Source organism: Sebastes umbrosus, chromosome 16, assembly GCF_015220745.1.
Source record: "Sebastes umbrosus isolate fSebUmb1 chromosome 16, fSebUmb1.pri, whole genome shotgun sequence".
NCBI lineage: Eukaryota > Metazoa > Chordata > Actinopteri > Perciformes > Sebastidae > Sebastes > Sebastes umbrosus.
This window is the reverse complement of record NC_051284.1, coordinates 13095184-13113698: the sequence shown is the minus strand read 5'-3', so window position 1 is coordinate 13113698 and position 18515 is coordinate 13095184. Positions and strand designations below refer to the sequence as shown.

General features: G+C 42.9%; 1 protein-coding gene and 1 long non-coding RNA gene across 2 annotated transcripts in view; one reads left to right on the top strand and one right to left on the bottom strand.

The window, feature by feature from the left end:
* Positions 1-1563: 1563 nt before the first annotated feature.
* The window catches only part of crim1 (cysteine rich transmembrane BMP regulator 1 (chordin-like)), a 40090-nt gene continuing 23138 nt past the window's right edge, over positions 1564-18515 (bottom strand). Inside the window, 23 exon segments of the mRNA XM_037746828.1 lie at positions 1564-3095; positions 3098-3268; positions 4172-4204; positions 4206-4314; positions 4316-4350; positions 5437-5561; positions 6293-6371; positions 6373-6521; positions 7651-7710; positions 7713-7740; positions 7742-7756; positions 7758-7778; positions 7780-7868; positions 9247-9304; positions 9306-9329; positions 9331-9372; positions 9375-9472; positions 11181-11225; positions 11228-11301; positions 16324-16417; positions 16420-16476; positions 16771-16899; positions 18312-18515. Coding sequence (XP_037602756.1) covers positions 2988-3095; positions 3098-3268; positions 4172-4204; positions 4206-4314; positions 4316-4350; positions 5437-5561; positions 6293-6371; positions 6373-6521; positions 7651-7710; positions 7713-7740; positions 7742-7756; positions 7758-7778; positions 7780-7868; positions 9247-9304; positions 9306-9329; positions 9331-9372; positions 9375-9472; positions 11181-11225; positions 11228-11301; positions 16324-16417; positions 16420-16476; positions 16771-16899; positions 18312-18515 — 1847 coding nt within the window. The 3' untranslated portion in view covers positions 1564-2987.
* The window catches only part of LOC119474662, an 87330-nt gene continuing 84005 nt past the window's right edge, over positions 15191-18515 (top strand). Inside the window, exon 1 of the long non-coding RNA XR_005203610.1 lies at positions 15191-15475. This is a non-coding gene — a long non-coding RNA (uncharacterized LOC119474662). The remainder of the gene's footprint in view (positions 15476-18515) is intronic.

Genomic DNA, 18515 nt, shown 5'->3' with positions numbered 1-18515 from the left:
AGTATTTGACGTATTCGAGGCCTGGGAAACTGACCCTAATGTTGACTTATTGATCCTTCCGGAGAAGCTTCCCTCACCTTGAAGTTTATGAGCGAGCTTTGACGGACAAGTCAAAACAACAGCACAGTATGCACTGAGGATTATCCAGGTTTCCAGGTCTGACCTGCATGTCATTTCCAGTGTTTATATAGCCCATAGGATAGATGAGGATGACTACTTGCTCTTCGCTATAGGACTCAAATCTCAGAGGACCCCCCCTCAGAAACAACCTACCACCACTAAAGACATCTGCTACCGAGATAAGAGAACAAGGGGAAATGATCAGATTTAAAACAACTAAGAGAATACAAAGTCCCATTTGGGGCACAACTCCAGGACCAGATGTGCAAGAGCCCACAAAGTTAAAAATCACTAACAGATACCATCTTGAATGACATCACTGCACTTAAGGGAAATTGTTCCTCTAAGCCACTTAAATTATCATCCGTGCGGGCCACTTTGGTTCACACATTTATTTTTCAAAATAAGGTGTAAATGTTACAGTTCATCATCTAGGAAACATATTTACAGGTTTTTGCAACAGTGAAATAAATAAGGTTGTATAGAATATAGCAGATAGAAATGGTAAATAGTCTACAATGTACAGCAGCTTTGGCTACCAAAAGGTTCATTTTCCAAAAAGAAAAAAAAAAAATCTCAAACTATAGTTTAGTAATAATAAATAAAGCTATGTGAAAAAATAAATAAGGTACTCTTCTGTCCTACTAATTTAAACTACTTTTTTTTTTACACGTAGAAGAACAAAGAATTGCGTAAGCTTTTACAGTCGGCCTCTTCATTTTTAAAGCACATGGTCATGATTCAAACAGACACAGAGTTACTAAAAACACTTCAATATAAATGGTCTCCAACCAATTTTGGCATCAGAACGGTCTTTGTATTGAGAAAAACTGGCAATGGATCGAGAGCTCTGATCCAAAACCTTTTCCTATGAAACCCCAGTTTGTTTCGTAATGCTTTCCCCCGTACTGATCAGATTGGTACGGAGCCGCTAGCTGCGACGGCGTGTTCACTTGAGTGGTTTAACATCTCCGTGGGCTTAATATGCCTATCAAATCCCTGATTAGGGACTTTATCCCTACAAGAATCCTGCAGGGAGCTTTCTTACTAAAAAAAACAAACACTGGCTCCAAAGAAAAGTGCTACGTCTCTTTAACATGCTCTGTAATGTGTACCATTATGTACAGTTACTAGCGAGTTCCCCTTAGACTCTTCCACATCATTCATTTGTATATGAAGAGTTGACGAGAACCATCAGTGACACTGTACAGCAATATCTGTTCATCTTAAAGGGGAACTACGGCAATTTTTCAAAATTCATACATGTTATTCCTATGGTCTAAGACAGTCCAAAACATATTAGTAATCATGAACAACTCCTCTCCCAAATCCAAAAACTAGAGCACTAATACTCAAACTTGTGATGTCATCGGGTATAAAGTTTGGAGCTGCTCCATAGACAATGAATAGGGAGGCTGATTTTATGGACCCACAGAATGTTTTTCTTTTTTTATACCCAAATGATCTTTATTCTATTGTATTGTTGTCAGTTGTGAAACAGAAAATGTTCCCATATACTCAGATCATTCCCCGGGGCGGTCCACACTTTATACTTGATGACATCACATATTTGAGTTTTAGCGCTCTGGTTTGGGGATTTGGGAGAGTTTTTCATGTTTACTTATATTTTGGACTGTCTTAGACCATATGAATAACATGTATGAATTAGAAAATGGGCGTAGTTCCCCTTTAATATTGGGTGAAGACTCCTTGATATAATTATTAAATGAAAACAAGATATGCATTAAGGCTATAGAATTAAGGCTTTAAAATCAATACTATCGCTAACATTCGGTGTGAACGGTAGCTCCAAACACAGCTGTGAATGAAGTTATGAAGCGAGGCATGGTATCAAAGACATTCCCCGTAGGTCTAGATGATTCGTCTGGCACCGCGCTGCAGTCAGTAAAATGACATTCTTCCTGGACAAACATCACTCCACTTCAGCGCTGCAGTTTTTGCAGCGATGATTTGACCGATTCCTTCTGGAAGAGCCAAGGTCGGCTGAGGCCGAGGGGAAAGACGGAGACTACTGTATTGTGGAAAGGGTTCACATATTTAATTTCGTAGAATTGCGGTTTATTGCCTGCGTTTTCTGAATGGAATGACTCGGGTCATTTGAAGGTAGAAAGGAGGCTATTATTTGGGAAGCGTATCCTTCCTGAACTTGACCGCGGCGGGAATGTTTCTGGCAAAAATGTTTCAATGTGGCCCCACGGAGACACCCATAATAAAAACGAGAGGTGGCCAAGAACAACACTACAACTAGTACAAATACTGTAGAAATATACAAAAACTAAGATGGAAACCACACATTCTAAAGCAGGGGGTTGGATCTGGGACTCTATAAAGCCTGTTGACTTATTATGATTTGGCTGCTGAACCCAATTTGATCCAACTGGATTATCAGTTCCTTTGGCCTCCCTGCTGATGACAATGATTAGATCCATGAAGCACTGCTGGACTCAGGGTGGGGGTGGGGGAGGCAGCGTCCTCTACACCCCGTTTTAACTACAGCCCGAACCCCCGTCCTAAAGCTTTTTATGCTCCTCTTATTGCCTCAAAGTTCCAGTTTCAAAGGCGAATAATATAAAGCGACAATATTACAATGTTCACAGTCAAAGTCTGATTCTGACAGAGGAGCCTCTCTGGCGTCCTCCCTCTCTGTTTTAAAGCAGAGCCCGGAGTGGGTGTGTCCTTTATGTGTCCACCCGTCCGTCCACCTCCCAGCGTCTCACTCCATCACAAAGAAGAATATGGACACATATTAAAAGAAACCGAGGTCTTTGTCTCTTGTAGAGCATCCTCAGGCAGAAGGGTGGGAACAAGGCAGCGGCGACCAAGGTGTGTGTGTGTGCACTGTTGCACTAATCACCATGGATACAGCAGTTAAGAGAGAGTGGGAGGTGCCGGACAGCTGTGATCTGCAGAGTTTGAGTTTTCTTTAAGCGCGGCGTCCAGTCATTGCCCATGCATGCTCAGCTTTGGCCCTGGGCATGGTCATCTTGTCCGCGCAGCTAGAGCTCATTTCTGGCGAGAAATGGATGATGCCGCAGTCGTTCTTCTATACATTCTGAAATTTGTTCTCCTTGGAGGGCTCCATGTAGACCACCGAGTTCTTGTTCACATGCTTCTTTAGGATCACAGTCTAAGCAGGAAAAGGAGAAAAGAACATAATCCCTTTGTTTATTAGAATGACGGGGAGAAAGGCCTACTAATTTATGTTAGCTTCTGATAATTCTCGCTGACGAATTCTGATTTTCTGACACTACAATCTCATTTCATGGTCGGGTTGTAGACCTTTATGATGGACGTGGCCTCTGCTCCAGTTGAAAGCTGCAGCGCGAGGGGAAAACTACATTAATCCTAATGTCATGACAGCTTTAGCACTGGTTGTAGCAGAAGCTGGAAATCAAGGAAATCTCCCTCTGTGCGTATCAAATAGTTTATTATGTCACCATACAATAGTATGTCAAATGGCAAGTATGCCAAAAATACCAGAATGTCCTACTTAGATCGAGTCTCATTTTGCAGTTTTACAAGCCAGCATGCCGTTCTGACAATTCTGACCCACCAATCCTCTGCGCTGCGGTTGGCCGACACGAAAACACGCAATGGCCCCATCTAGAGCCATTTAGAGCAGAGCCAGCGCGTAGTAGAGTGTGTGTGTACGTGGGAAGTGAGTGGTGAAGCAAGAGAGAGAGAGAGCAGCGGCGACAGGAGTGAGTAACGTTATCGACTCCGGCCCAAGCAGGAAAAGTTTACAGTGTTTTGGTTTGTCCATTCTGGGCTACTGTTCAAACATGGCGGTGCAACATAGCGGACTCCATGGAAGAGGACCCGCTCACTATGTAAATATAAACGACTAATTCTAAGGTAACAAAACCACAACAACTCTTATTGTCAGGTGATTATACACTAAAGAAAACATACTTATTAATTTTATATTCCATTTCTGCCAATAGATCCCCTTAATTGCTGCACACTGCCTTTTAACACGGTCTAAGCCTTCAAAACAATGATCTGATTTATGTGAATAACAGAATCTCACTTCTTTGGTGCAACTGTAGCACGACATCTGCACCCCACTTCTTCTTCTTGTTGATGAGCAACGCCACGACGAGGAAGATGATGATGGCCAGGAGGAGACCTGCCAGGATCCAGGCTGCAGATTGGTAGATGATGGCCATTCTGTTTGGCTGGGGTAATTCTCACCAAAGCTGGCTCATCCTGTGGAACATAGACAACATTGATATCCGATTGCTTTTTCATTAACCGTGCCCTCTCTATTACCAAATTCTAAATTGGAAACAGCTCATTTCTCTCTCAGGAGAGCTGAGCTGAGAGAGCTAGCCAGTGTCCATTTATCATTATTGTTTTAGTTCAGCACGAGTTCGTATAACTTTCACTCATTAATCCAGGTATCCCAAACACTCTTTATTTATATAAACATCTGCAGGGATTGGCAGAGGAGAGTACACACTAATGATGCCAATAGCTAGGATAGGGTGACCAGATCCCAACAAACAAATGTGGGACAAAGAGTATGTTTGTGTGGACAATGTGGAACACGTTACCAAGGCTGAGAGTTAGTCTACTATTTTGATATAATGTCTATCTAACTTAAATAATAAACATATCTACTTCTGCCCCTTATCTGTAACATCTCTATGCTCTGCCCGAATGCATCCATAGATCTGCACATTCTCTCTTTGAGCCCCACGTTTCTTGTGAGACTCGCATGAAACTGTGTCGCTTCAAGTCGTATTCCCCCCGGTGGAAATTGAAAAAATAACTGGCAAATTTCACAAAAAACTCTGAGAATCGCATTCCACCGGCATATAAATACTTATAAGTAGTTTCACAGTCTTTGTTGTAGCTGCCTTCTTCCTTTCTTTGTGGTAGTTTCCCTAAATCTGCATAGCTTGTGACTTTGCGGTGACTCGCAATTTTCCCTGTTGGGCATAGCGTAGCACAATACTGTGAAATGTTAACCGCATTTGACCCCACGTGTGCCGCAGTTGACAGCGAACACAGCGCCGTGATGACAGCCTTCCCTGCTTTCTTCACAGCCATTGGATAAAAGCCAGATTTAAAAAAAAGCGTCTGTCCTGCAGTGGTTTGACTTTTTAAAAAACTAGAGCCAATGAAAATGTGGCGACATCGTCTCAATATGTGGGACAAGGGATAAAAAACGCTGTACCGTCCCTCGTAAAGTGGCACACCTGGTCACCCTAAGCTAGGATGAGGTTACCACCACTAACAGTGTATTAAAGAGAACACGGAGAGTGTGGAGGAATGTAATGAGCATGGTACTGTTTCAGCGATGACAGGCGGTCCTGTGACGGTGGTGATCCACCAATTGCACTCTCCACTGTAACAGTGGCCGTTTTTTCTTGGGGGCGTGGTGGCCACCATCACCGGCATTGACGTCGTAATTTCTGTTCAGACAGGAATAACATCCATTACTAACAACGCTGGTGTAATGCAAAACAATCCAGACATAAACATTTCCATCTGTGAGTCAGTGTATGAGCTGCATTCATAGGAACTATCCCCTTAATTTCCACCGTACTGCTTTGTACACTACGTTTAAAAGCTGTTTTCCACAGGTCAAATAAACAAAACAAAGGGCAGAAAACAGGCAGACATATCAGGGTGAACAATGGGAGCCTATGCCGAGGTTTTCCTCTATAGGAAAAGCTGACATAGAGCTTTGCCTTCCTGTGCCGCCACAGAGAGAGCGTTGCGACTCCCGATTCAGCCGGGAACAGGAAACACGTGTGAATGTGCGGATGCTCGAGGAATGTTTTCGCTCCGTGTGTTTGTGTGTGTGTCACATGGAATGTTGTTGCGAATGATGGTGTTTGCCCATGTTAGCGCCAGAGTGGCTGTGTCTAACGAACAAACACATTCAGCCTCACACATTCCTCAGTTACGCCCTCTTTTTGACATGAATTATTATAACTTACCCCAACAAACAGGCTGTGCCCTGTTCAGTGGTACCACTTGTTATAAAAAGGATGGCAGTTGTGTACAACTTTGACAGTTCTTGCTCTCAGTTTGTGGAAGTGTTACATAAACTCAAAGTTGGGTGTATTTTTAGTGCAATAAAGCGGCACAAATACTTATAAAAGGCCAGCTTTCTCTCTAATGAGATGCACCTACATACTCACCAAGACAGGTGGGCAGCACTGGCCCTTGCGTAAGACGGGCACCCTGCAGTTGGCGGCCGGACAGCGCTGAGAGAAAACACTGAATGGTGCCGTTGTTGCAGGTGCAGCTGGTGCAGGCGTTGGCCTTCCAGGAGTCACCGGCCAGCAGCACGTCTCCGTCGCTGGTGATGCAGTACTCCTGCTGGCTGTTGTTCACCGGCAGCAAGGGGCTTAGTGTCTCCTCTGTGGTTGCAGAAATTTGGTTGTTAGAAAGGAGGGTTATTAATGAAATTACACAAAGGTTAAGTGTAAGACATGGGGGTTGTGTGCTAGGTTGTGTTCCAGACTATTTCCTCACTTAATAGGATTTGGACAGGGTAAGGTTATAGCTTTTAGAGAATCGCCATTTTTCAAAGGGAAGAAGCCTAATTCTGTCTGAGTTATATATAACTGCTTCTAGAGAGGCCTGCTTCTACATGACTCCTGCATTTATCCCAGCTGTATAACATCTAAATCCACCAAAGTTATGGGCCTTAGGGTTGCGTTCGAGATAGACTGTATGTTAAACACATGTGACTCCATATGGCAGATGTCAGTTCACTCGGAAGGCCTTATCTCTCCGTCTCATCAGCCCCCCGCGGGCCTGAGATCTATGGCTTTCTCACGACCAAAGTCTTTAGTTAGCGTGTACACACACTGCACTACCATACTGTATACATACATCACAGGGGCCTGTCAGTGAGATGTGTATTATTCCCCACATTCCTGGTGACCAGGCCCATACATATATCAAAGGCAGGCCTCTGCTTTTGTGAAGGGAGATGCAGCGATAAGGTGGGCCCGGCATTCTCGAGGAGCAGCTCTCAGGCGCAGTCATGCATTGCTGATTTGTTGGCCCTTCATGCTCCGGAGTGCTTGGGATATGTTGATTCTGAGTGTATGAGAAGAGGCTCGAGTGGTTTGGGGTACGGCTGTAAATAAAATATGCGTATGTTTTGCGTTCGCGGCTAGACATTTGTGTCAAAGTATATTCCCATAACCGGGCGGAATAGCACAGATTCAGTGGAATCACCCTTCCAGCTATAAGAGCGTTGGATGAAACGCCGACTGTGGGCCGCCGGGTGGAAAGCGGTCCACATGTGGCTGCTGCCTGCATGCGTGAAGGATCACTATTTAAATCCAACCGGTCTTGGCTGGTTTCTTATGAGTCTGTGTGCCTGACATAAAACTGCCAACAGAGTGCGACCCTTCCAAAACCACATGCTGATAGCACATCCAAAACCAGATTTAGACTTCCCTACCCACAACCCCAACTTGTGACGCCCGCTGACTTTTTATCTGAATTCACTTCTGCTTTCCTGTTTTTTTTACCTGAGCAATACATGGCAACAGGTTGTCCCTTGTTTCCTGATCGGTGTCTGGCAGAGAGCCGGGGACACACTTCGGTGTCGCACAGGACGCGTCCCCTTCCTGCAGGTGCACCCGCGTGCACTCGTCCAGGTTTCCAGGTCTCCCCCTCCACGTAAAACTCCCCCCCGGGCGCTCTGCACACCACCATGTCCATCCCCTCCATCTGACCGCTGCCTGACTCATCTACAGTAGAAAGAGGAAAAGAAAAGAAACATCATGCCTCATTGCTTGTGCCTATCAAAATTCACCAACCAAACATCCATTCATAACAATAACTGCTACACGATGAGAGAACAATCTTGAGAGCGTAAACAGAGTCAAAGGTTATTGGAACAAGATGCATGGGAGACCACTAGCCATTAAAAAGAAGCCTCGGGGCCGTATAGGGTGGCTGATGTCCAAGTTGTGTTTTGACACTAGTTGGAAAAAACATTCTTTTCTGTCCAGCAGAGTAGCAGACATCTGCAAACAGTTATCCTGTTGTCCCCCGACTGCAAAGTTGGTGCGAAGCTTCTGAAAGTTGTAGACATTCTATTCACTCCTAAATATTGTGAACAGCCAACTGAGTCAACCCTCCATAAAATATCCGCATGAGTCGGAGGGTTGTTGGATAAAAAAAAAAAAAAAAAAGAGGTGGGTGGGGATCAGTGTCGCCTCCCACTTCTAGAGAAACCAGACAGAGACTGTATGTATGAGAGTGTAAGTGGCCAGCAAGTCTGAATGTCTAAAAGCACAGCTAATGAATCCAAAGCTCTCTGCTGCATGAGCTGTTAAGGGACTGTGCATTGCCAGGATGATGTGTGTGTGTGCAATTCAAGCATGTGTATTAATTACAACAATTTCCAACGAGTAATCGGGTGTCAAATTGAGTTCTAAAATGTTATTTCAATTTTAACTAGACAGGCCCTTGGAGAGAGCAGATCTCCATCAAGGTCATGCTCTATCTCGCAATGTCTCGCAACGAAAGTGGAAATTAATCTTGTGTATCCGCCCTGTGATCAGATTCTCTCAAAATGAATGGGTTCTCCTCTGGTAATCTGGCAAATTCCGGGCCAGTACGTGTTTCCAGTAATCCTACTGACTAACAGACGGAACAAACCAAGGCCAAAAACATAACCTCGTCTAGCTTTTGAGGTAACAAAGCTAGAGATGACACATGTGGAGCGATGACCTTGATGTAAATTGCTTCATGAGAATGAAAAAAGTCAAACAGAAACAAAGAAACACTCAAACTGCTCTTATACCATTGATACAGTTTGTCTTTTCAAATGAGGACAAGATTATTAAAGGATTATTCTGGTTGATCAAAACTTAGCGGTCTCATTTTTGGCCATCATTTTTATTATTATATGAATTATTGGGAGTTTCTTTAAAGCTGTGTGACTGCCACCACATTCCCAGATCTCAACAATCAACTTGATGAGTACAATGTTCTTATAACCAACAGGAATAATGGCCTAAAACTACAATAAATGCTAGTCCCAAGTTATAATAACCAGAGGAATCGTCTTAAAAACTGGATTTATAAATAAAGTCCCCGTTTGAATTGCGGAGACATTACCTTCACACGTGGGACAACACTGGTTGGGCCTCACAACTGGATTAGAACAGCTGGGCACGAGGGCAGGATATGAGCACACACATCATCCCGTCCGGAATGGCAGTAGCAGTCACGACAGCCGTCGTGGTCCAACCGTCACCTTCCTCGTAGCGTTTTGCCCGGTTGGAGGTGAGGCAATAGCTGGGCATCGAGGCCTGTGCAGTGGTGCTTGGGACATGGCCACTTTCTGGAGACGCAAACATGAGAGGCACAGACATTACTGGGTGGCTGAGGAACAGCTGTGTAAAAACTTCAAAAGGCAGCATAGCCTGCTATGGCATGGGATCCTGTAAATCCACTGTGGAAATTTCATTAAGTACATTTATTGATTTACAGTAAATGGGCCAGTGTTATTGTCTCCAGTTTCCAATTTCATGAGAGGCTAAAGGTGGGAGCTAAGTGGTTATGGTTCCATATACTGGAACACTCATCAGTCAGGAGTATTTGATCTTCCTTTATTGTGTATTTATGTCCCAATAATCATTTGTAATCCAGCCACAAACAAAAGCTTCATACTTTTCCCACAGTTTTTTGTCAACTTACTGAAAAAGTTGTAGCTGAGGGACACAGAGAACTTATGAAGGGCCCCAGCATGTGTTTAAACTCTTAAAGTTGCAGGGATCCACTGGGATCCGGAACAAACACAGTGACCTGTACGATGTTGCAGAGTTCGGCAGATGTTTCTTGTCTCTTCTCTTTTATTTAAATCTTTAAAAAAAACACACACACACATATTTCCAAAAAAAAGTTTCCTACCCCTAAATATTTTAACAGTCCACAGAGAGACTGATATAAGGCTTCAAATAAGTGTAAACAGCAGTTTATAGGCACAAGTCTGTGTGGTGAGGAGCCGGCTGCACTGATCATCTCACCATACAGGAAAACACAAGTATATTTAATAGTGAAATATTTATAATGCAGCTAAACTGGCAAGATAACCACATCGCATTAAATGTGGTGCAGCATAAATGTGGCATGGGCATACTTGAGGGAATCTAATTAGAGCTGCACACACAGCCTCCTGGGATAAGCTAAACACCAACAAGAACCAAAACAATGCAACATAAAAGTGTCCACAGTAAAGCAGCAGAAGTGTCACAGGAAATCAACGCTTCAGCTTTTAGTGGCAGAAGTTCAACTCCACTAACAGAGCTCTCCTATCTCCCTTCTATCCACTAACCTGCACACTGTGCACAGTGGTGGAGCTGTAGTTATGTTATCAGGAGATAACTCTTGATATATGACAGCTTAAGATGCAGCTATGACTCAATTTAAAGTATGGGTAATATATTGATATACATATCGGGGAAAGGGTTAAATATCCCTATGGTAGACGGTGGTTAGATATAGTACAGGAAATATAATATTTGAGATGGAAAAAATGACTTATTCTCTAAAAGTTGAAAGAGATGAGTTTAACAGAAAATTGGGAAAAATGGATTAGGTTTAGAAATAAAGCATAGGAACTGTATAATTTAACTACAATAATGTAAATTGCTGTATAAAAGCGACAATAAGCAAATAGTACTTTATGCGGCATCATAGTGTGTAAACTCTATCCTCCTCTTTGCAGTTGTAAGTTTCAATGGTTTTTTGTTTGTTTAATTTGTATATGTATAAAGGCAATAAAGAAATAAAAAAAAATTCTACATATACAAAAGTCTCTATTTGATGTTACGATTTGTTATGTATGAGAATGAAAATTTTGGCTTGAGACTAGTGGCAGAGGGAAGGCCAAGCCACAAGCAGCACGGTTCAACCACAGTAAGGTCAGAGGTCATCAACATCGTTAGGACTCATCAATCACTATATTTCTCGTGAAAGCATCAGTGATCACCCCCAAACTATTTTCACATTATCAGTATTATTCGGATCAGGAAAATATTGCCAGTTACCTTTACACATGCAGATGGAGCAGCTCTTCCTGTTCTGCCGATAGCTTCGCTGCAGTGCTTGTCGCAGGTGAAGGGTGGACACTTGACGCAGCGACACATCTCACAGCCGTGCTTGTTCCTCCTGCAGGGCAACACATACACATAATGAATTAATTACTTTAGGAGCATGTCAGGAAGTAAACAACACCACTCATGTGCAGCTCAAATAGTTTAAAATTGGATATCTCCAAGACTGAGCAGAGGTCTGTGGAGCAACATGGCGTTGGATTGAGTGAAACCCAGATGCTTCGGGTCTGTATAATCAACATCTGGACCTGCTTTCCCCCCTCTCTACATTAGCCGCCTTTGAAGGAGGACCAAATAAAAGGCCGACACGTGACATCCTGCGGTTTGCACATCATGCCAACCCAACGACTCTGGAAGGAGTAATCTAAAGCCAATTCAGATGCTTCCAATTCACCCTGTTTGCCATCCTTATTGCTCTCAAAAGCCTTTGGCGGACAGATAAGAGCACCAAGAGCAGCGGCCGGATAATAGGATGAGGTGGGCATGTTGACTGGGAAGTACAGAAAAAGAGAGACAGATAGAACCTTCTAATGGCCAGGCTGATTCGTAATTTAACTAAACTGGCCAGAAGCGAAACTTGAGTCATGGTCAGAGCAAAGCAGCATTAAAGGGATATATCGTCACATACAAAGACACCGGAGCAGTATGAAGTGCGTAAGCAGCAGAGGGTGGAAATAGGCCGGTTGGATCCAATTATCTGCCTAATAAAACATGGATGAGCTGCAGGTTGATAAGTTGTGAAAAACCCAGATGAAAGAATGACCTGTATGTACACTTATCTCATTCAGCCTCTCTCACCCAGCCAGGCCTCCCTCACTAGCGTCTCTCCCTCAAGGTAAGTGAGTGATGATACCCATTTTATGAAGCATTGGCCTCATTAGGCACTGGGTAATGACTCTATTCATCTTCATCTGCCAGGGCAGCATAAATAAAAAGAAGCCCTCGAACCCATGGACCGTGCTGCGTCCCATAAAGAGGACAGAACATTTCGGGCTCAGCAAATAGAGCACCCTATCTATGCTGAACCAGCAATAACAGCTATTGAAACAACATTGGCTAGTGCCTCACTGTACAAATACAAGAGACAGAGAGTGCTGGGCGACCTTAGAGCAAGGCTTGTTTAAGATGGCATGTGGAATGCCAAGCAGCGCTTTGGGCCTCCAGAGGGGATAGAGAGGGGCTTGGCGGAGGCCACTGGTGGCCCCTGGGGCCACGGGACTGCTGGCTCGGCACAATTTCCAGTGTGCAGCAAACTGTGGATTGGCCAAGAAGGATGCCATTCATGACCCCGTGAGGTCCACTGTGATGATTTTGAGCTATGAAGGATTGAAAACACCACTTATATTCGTATAGAACAGCCCTGAGAATGGGGTGTCAGCACATGGTTACGCATAGTTTACATTCAGAGGCCTTCAGTTGGATATGTACATTACAGTACACACAGGATGTCATCAATACAACCAGTGTAAACACAGAGATCCTTTGTGTCTTTTGTTTCTTTGTTGTGGCTGCATGCAGAGTGTGTGTGTGTGAGAGGACAGATCTGCATTGTAAGGCTGGCAAGCTCTCAGAGGATTTCAGACTTCTGAGGCTGGACCTAAACAGCTGCTTATAAAGGATAAAGCCAGGACTTCCTGCTCCTCTTTTCCCCACAGGGTCCCCCTCATCCTCTCTTCTACTCTCCTCTGGCATCCCACGCAGACATATCGGGCCCATCTTGAGCCGTGGCTCCACAAGAGCACGGTTGAGATACCCGAAAGAATCCCAACTGTATACGTTTCATAAAGGCCGCTTTTGTCCTGATGTGTTTTTGATCGTTGTTTTGAGACGGAACGATGATTTATGAAATGAGAGTGGTGCCTGGGGACCGAGCGTCCCAGCAGAGAGAGCACTTCCAGATGTTTGATTGGGTTAAATGGGATTAGGTGGAGAGGAGTTGCAGGGGGGCTGAGAGGCTGGTGAGGACCTCACAGTGAATTACTCGCACACAAACACGAACAAACAGATTTAGAGACCTGGGATCGGCCACCAAGGTGGGCCCTTTGATCTCGGATGCCAAACTACTGTTGCAATAGCCTGCTCTACTTCCTTTAGATCAGGACCAGACAGGCACTGGCCTCTGGGCAGCACTTGATAATAGAAGTATTGAAAGTGTCATTCAGCCATACCAATTTAAATACAGGAGGTGACTAGGCGAAAACCGATTTTAAGGCTCAAGAAAAACTCACGTACATTCCCTTACGAAAAAGTTATTAAGTGTAGTTTATGAAGTATACTTGAGTAAAGTTCAAGTATATTTCCCCGAAGTATACTTTATGTAGTAAGAATACTAATATCAATGTACTAGTAGTATACTTATAAGTGCACTAATTCAATACTTCTTGGTACTAAATTTGCCCACTTTTTAGTTTATAAAAGTATACCTTTAAGTGTACTTTAAGTGTAAGAACAGTAAACTTTGAGTACACAATTAGTTTACATCTATGTTGTATTTTGTACTTCAACTATACTATGAACTATACTACAAGTGAATAGGTATACTGTTAGTTTAGTAGTTATATACTTGTAGCCCAATTTTTTGTTTATGAAAGCACACTTTAAAGTACTCTCAGTTTAATAGTTTTCATACTGCAAGTATACTTGTATATACTAGTGGCCCACTTTTTAGTTCAAGAGAGTATACTTTGCATGCTTTAACTTTTAGTACTTGATTTGTGTATTACATAAAGAGACTTGCTCCTTTTGCTATTTGACTTGATGATTTGTGATGATAAAAAAAGATTTTTCTCACATGCCTCCACGGTGAACGGAGAATCCAAAAACGTAGAAAATTCTTGATGAATTGAAGTAAATTCATATCAAAACATTTGTTTACAAACATCTCACACACTTTAATAGACTATTCTATCAAAAAGTAAGCACAACTACAAGCTAAGTGTACTTTTCTGTAGGCCTATAAGGCAAGAATACTTAATTATTCTTAAGTATATATCGATCAAAAGATTAAGTACAAGTATAAGCCAATATACTTAGACTTTTCTGTATACTTGTCAGTATAAGCTAGGTATACTTAAGTATATCTCTGATAAGTACATAAACAGTAAACAGAAAATATATAACAGAAATACTCTCCTATTTTAATTATAAAATAAATATACTAATAGTACACTTGAATAACCTTCTATTTGGTAAGGGTTGTACGTTATGAAACTGATCACCTCTCACTGACATAACGGAATTTCCAAACATTACTTTCACTTAATTACATTTTGTGCACAAGAACTTTCCCTTTTACTAGAGTCAAATTTCTTTAAAATAATATTTATTTTACTAGTTGGCTACTCTTTCCACCTCTCACCGACATAACAGAATTCCCCAAAATTACTGGATTTTTCTGTTTTATGAGCATATGCCCATTTAATCAGAAATTTTACTTTTATTTAATAATAATTTATTACAAGTATAGTACTTTGCTACATTTTAAGTCGCATCTGTAAATGATTTAGAACAAAAGTCACATGAAAAGTCCTGATAAAGTGTGAAATGGAAACCAGCAGCTGCTGCAGGTGTGTCTGCGGCCGCAGGATGACGTCAGCTTCACGTCAGATAGGTGACGCTCCGGAAATGATACGTCATAAATGTTTACATTAACGGGCCTCAGAGTTCACGCGCGGATGCGACTTCATGTACAATTAAATTAAGCAGCACACAAAGGTTGGTTAGCATTATTGTACCTCTGCATAGTTAAAACATGTCTATGTCTAACGTTATCTTAATTAATGACGGAGTTAATGCGCATTAACTGAGCATGTTAGCATCGCATGCTAACCAGACCCAGCGTTGCCCTGGTTACCGGTCCCTAGTTACCGGTCCCTAGTTACCGGTCATGAAAACCGTTGTGTTACTTAGCTGGTTGTGTTGTGCTGTTGGTGCTGTTGGCTAGCTGAAGGAGGCAGAGTTGACTGGTTATACTGGGACAGAGGGGCAGAGTGGACTGGTTATACTGGGACCAGAGGGGCAGAGTGGACTGGTTTTACTGGGGAACAGAGAGGCCGAGTGGACTGGTTATACTGGGACAGAGAGGCAGAGTGGACTGGTTTTACTGGGACAGAGAGGCAGAGTGGACTGGTTAAATTATGCTTTGAGGATGAACGAGAAGAGGAGTTGAACCTGGAGCACATTGTGATGAAGGACCTCGGGACAAGACTGGCAGGATGCCGTTCAGACAGGTGAGTACAACCAAAGAACATATATATGCCAAAAGGTGAAAGTCAACTGTTCTTTGTCTCTTTGTTTATATACTCTTTGGTACAACAACACACTGCTGAACTCTCCAGAGGAGAACGTCAAAAACACCTGGGCGGTGTGTGTAAAACCTGTGTAGTCTCTCCTTTGCAGTAATATGTGTTTAGTTTATATTGTTTACATGTCCACATTGTCTGCATTGTTATTGTTGTTTTTTTCTGCTGTTAAAAGTAGTTTCATATGCGGCCCGTGGTGTTAGCTGGTTTTATTTATGGTCGATCATTTTTGTTTAATTGTCAGAGTTTAATCTCTTTACTGGTTTCTTCTTGTGAGGCTCCACTGTGGAAGGCAGGTGTATATTTATATAATTGATAATCAGTTGTATGCACAGACACAGTCTGTTGGTTTGGACAGAAGGCAAATCTATTTTGTAACCTAAAGATGTTTTTTTAATTTAACAGTATCACCCCCCTCCTCATTTAAATCTAACACAGTATTGTTTACCCAGAGTACATTTTAACTGACCTACTTTTTACTTTTTACACAACTACTTTTACTTTTACTTGAGTAAATGTCTTTAAAGAACCGTACTTTGCTTGAGTTGCAATATTCTAGTATCTTTCCACCTCTCACTGACATAACATCACTATCCACTTGGTTTTTTCTGTCTTATGAGAATGTATAAGCAAAGGTGTATAGTTCCTCATATATCTGCACATCACGTCACTGACTGCCACCGATGTCTGTAAACGGGCTGAAAACACGGATGGACAAATGAGTGTAGCTGGACTTGGGGGTATGAGAAACCCACGGGGTTACTGGTTGTACTTACACATATCCATAGGGGCAGGTCTTAGTGCAGGTCAAAGGTCGGCACTTGGGCACGGGGATGCTGCACTCGCACACCTCGCAGTCAAAATAATCCTCTTGTACCCCATCGGGCATTGCAGGGAACAGTATTTTCCCAGGTCAGGGCAGGAGTCATCTGAAAGAGTTTAGGGAGAGGTCACCTTGATCATGGGACAACAATCCATCAAAAGCAAGAGCATGAGGTCACGGGAACATTCCTGGACCTTGTACACAAATAAGCTGCCATGAATATGAACACGTCTGTTGCTGTCACAACCAAGGGTCTGGCAAAATTGTTTTGACATCAGCATGAGCAAACAGGTAAATACAGAGCTGTATGTCCACCGTTTTAATGCAAGAAGCAGCATGTCCGAAGAATGTATCCCTGTAACTTAACCCTTTAGGTTGAACGTAAAGCGAGGAAACTTACTGTTGAGACATTGGCAGAGCAGACATCCATTCTTGTCTTGCTGGAAGCCGTATGGGCATTCGTTCCCTGACAGCGAGCAGTTTTCCAGGGGAGGGCACAGCATGGGGCTAACTGTTTCGTAAGAAGGCTCTGGAGAACAAAAGAGATGATGGAGGGTAAGAACGTTGCATGAGAGCAGCAGTATACAACAAAGAACAAACTGTGATTTCTTTTATGACTTTCTTTCTGTTTTTTTTTATATACGTGTGCTAGGATCCCTCAGGTGTTGTACCTCACCGATGCTTTTTTGTGCCAACTGTAATAGCTACCTTTACACTGCTGTTGTTTTTGGATAAACAGTAATTACAGATAAATGTAGAGCAATTACACCAGGGTGGGTCGCACTGTAAGGGGGATTATACCTCTCCCGCCGTATTGTATGGAACTGTCTACCGTTAATAAGATGAATGTGTCTATAAAGGCATGTTTTAGCTGTAGGACTAGGAGTGAAGACAATGGTATGTCCCCTGGACTGGACCTCTTGAATCAGGGCCGCTTTATTGTGAAGCCACACTCTAAGTGAGGATACACGTACAGACATAGCACCATAGTTATTCCCATCTCTCTCGCCACGTTCAGTGGGAGGAGCAGCCCAATGAGCTGTAACTAATTACACTCACAAAAAAGGGATCCACTTCAATTATGCAGCCTCCTGTGTTAAAAGCACGGCACGGCCTCACACACACAGGTGGGTCTCATTTTGGCGGGCAAGGGTAATAAAGGACCACAAAGAACCCTGCAGCTTGAAGAATGCTCCGTGGCCTCCCCTTTAATGAGCCCATGCCGACATGGCCTCTGTAGCAAAGCTGGCGGGGCCACAGGAGCCTCCGACATGTGGTATGTGGGCTAATATGCACCTCATATAGATATAAGCTATATGATAAATTAGGGCTGCACGATTATGGCAAAATGATAATCATGATTATTTTGATCAATACTGAGATCACGATTATTATCACGATTATTCATTGATTTTAGGGACAAAATGCTTTTATTGCAATTAAAACATTCAAATAACGAGAGTGCGGCTTTTACTTCCATGTTGTGCTACATTCCAACCGTCAAAAACTCTAAGTTTTATCCTTTTACTTTGTTTTTGCCATCTATAATGGTTATTTGCATAAAATCACACAATTCAAATGATTAAGAAAAATATGATTGTATTTTTATTTAAATATTACTGACTGTGCCGCTGTGTGCCGACGTAAAACCATCATGTGCCGGCTGCACATATGTGTGTGTGAATGGCAAAAATCTGATATGAGACTGCTGAAAACCGTCTGGCTTCAATCGGCTGCAATTGGCAGATCATCTCTAGATGTTAGTTTAGGAAGCGCTTGATTTATGCAGCAGAGTTTTTTCTATGAGCAGAGCATTTTAAACGTCAGTACCAAAGTCGATTGTGTTCATTTAATTGTGGGAAGCCAAAATCGTGATCGCGAATAATATTTGATTCATTGTGCAGCCCTATGATGAATAAAAAGGCCAACACAACTGTATACCTTCACAGAAGGGACAGCACTCTCCGGGGATCTTGACCGGGTATTGGCAGCTCTGTTTGCAGGCCATGGCCGTGCAGTGCGGTTCTCCATCCACACACTGGCAGAAGGTGCAGTCGTCCTCTTTCCACTGCTCCTCGTGGGCTCGCAGCTTGTTATTCACCCAGCAACTGGCCTTAGTGCTGTCCATCGACAGTAACTCCACAT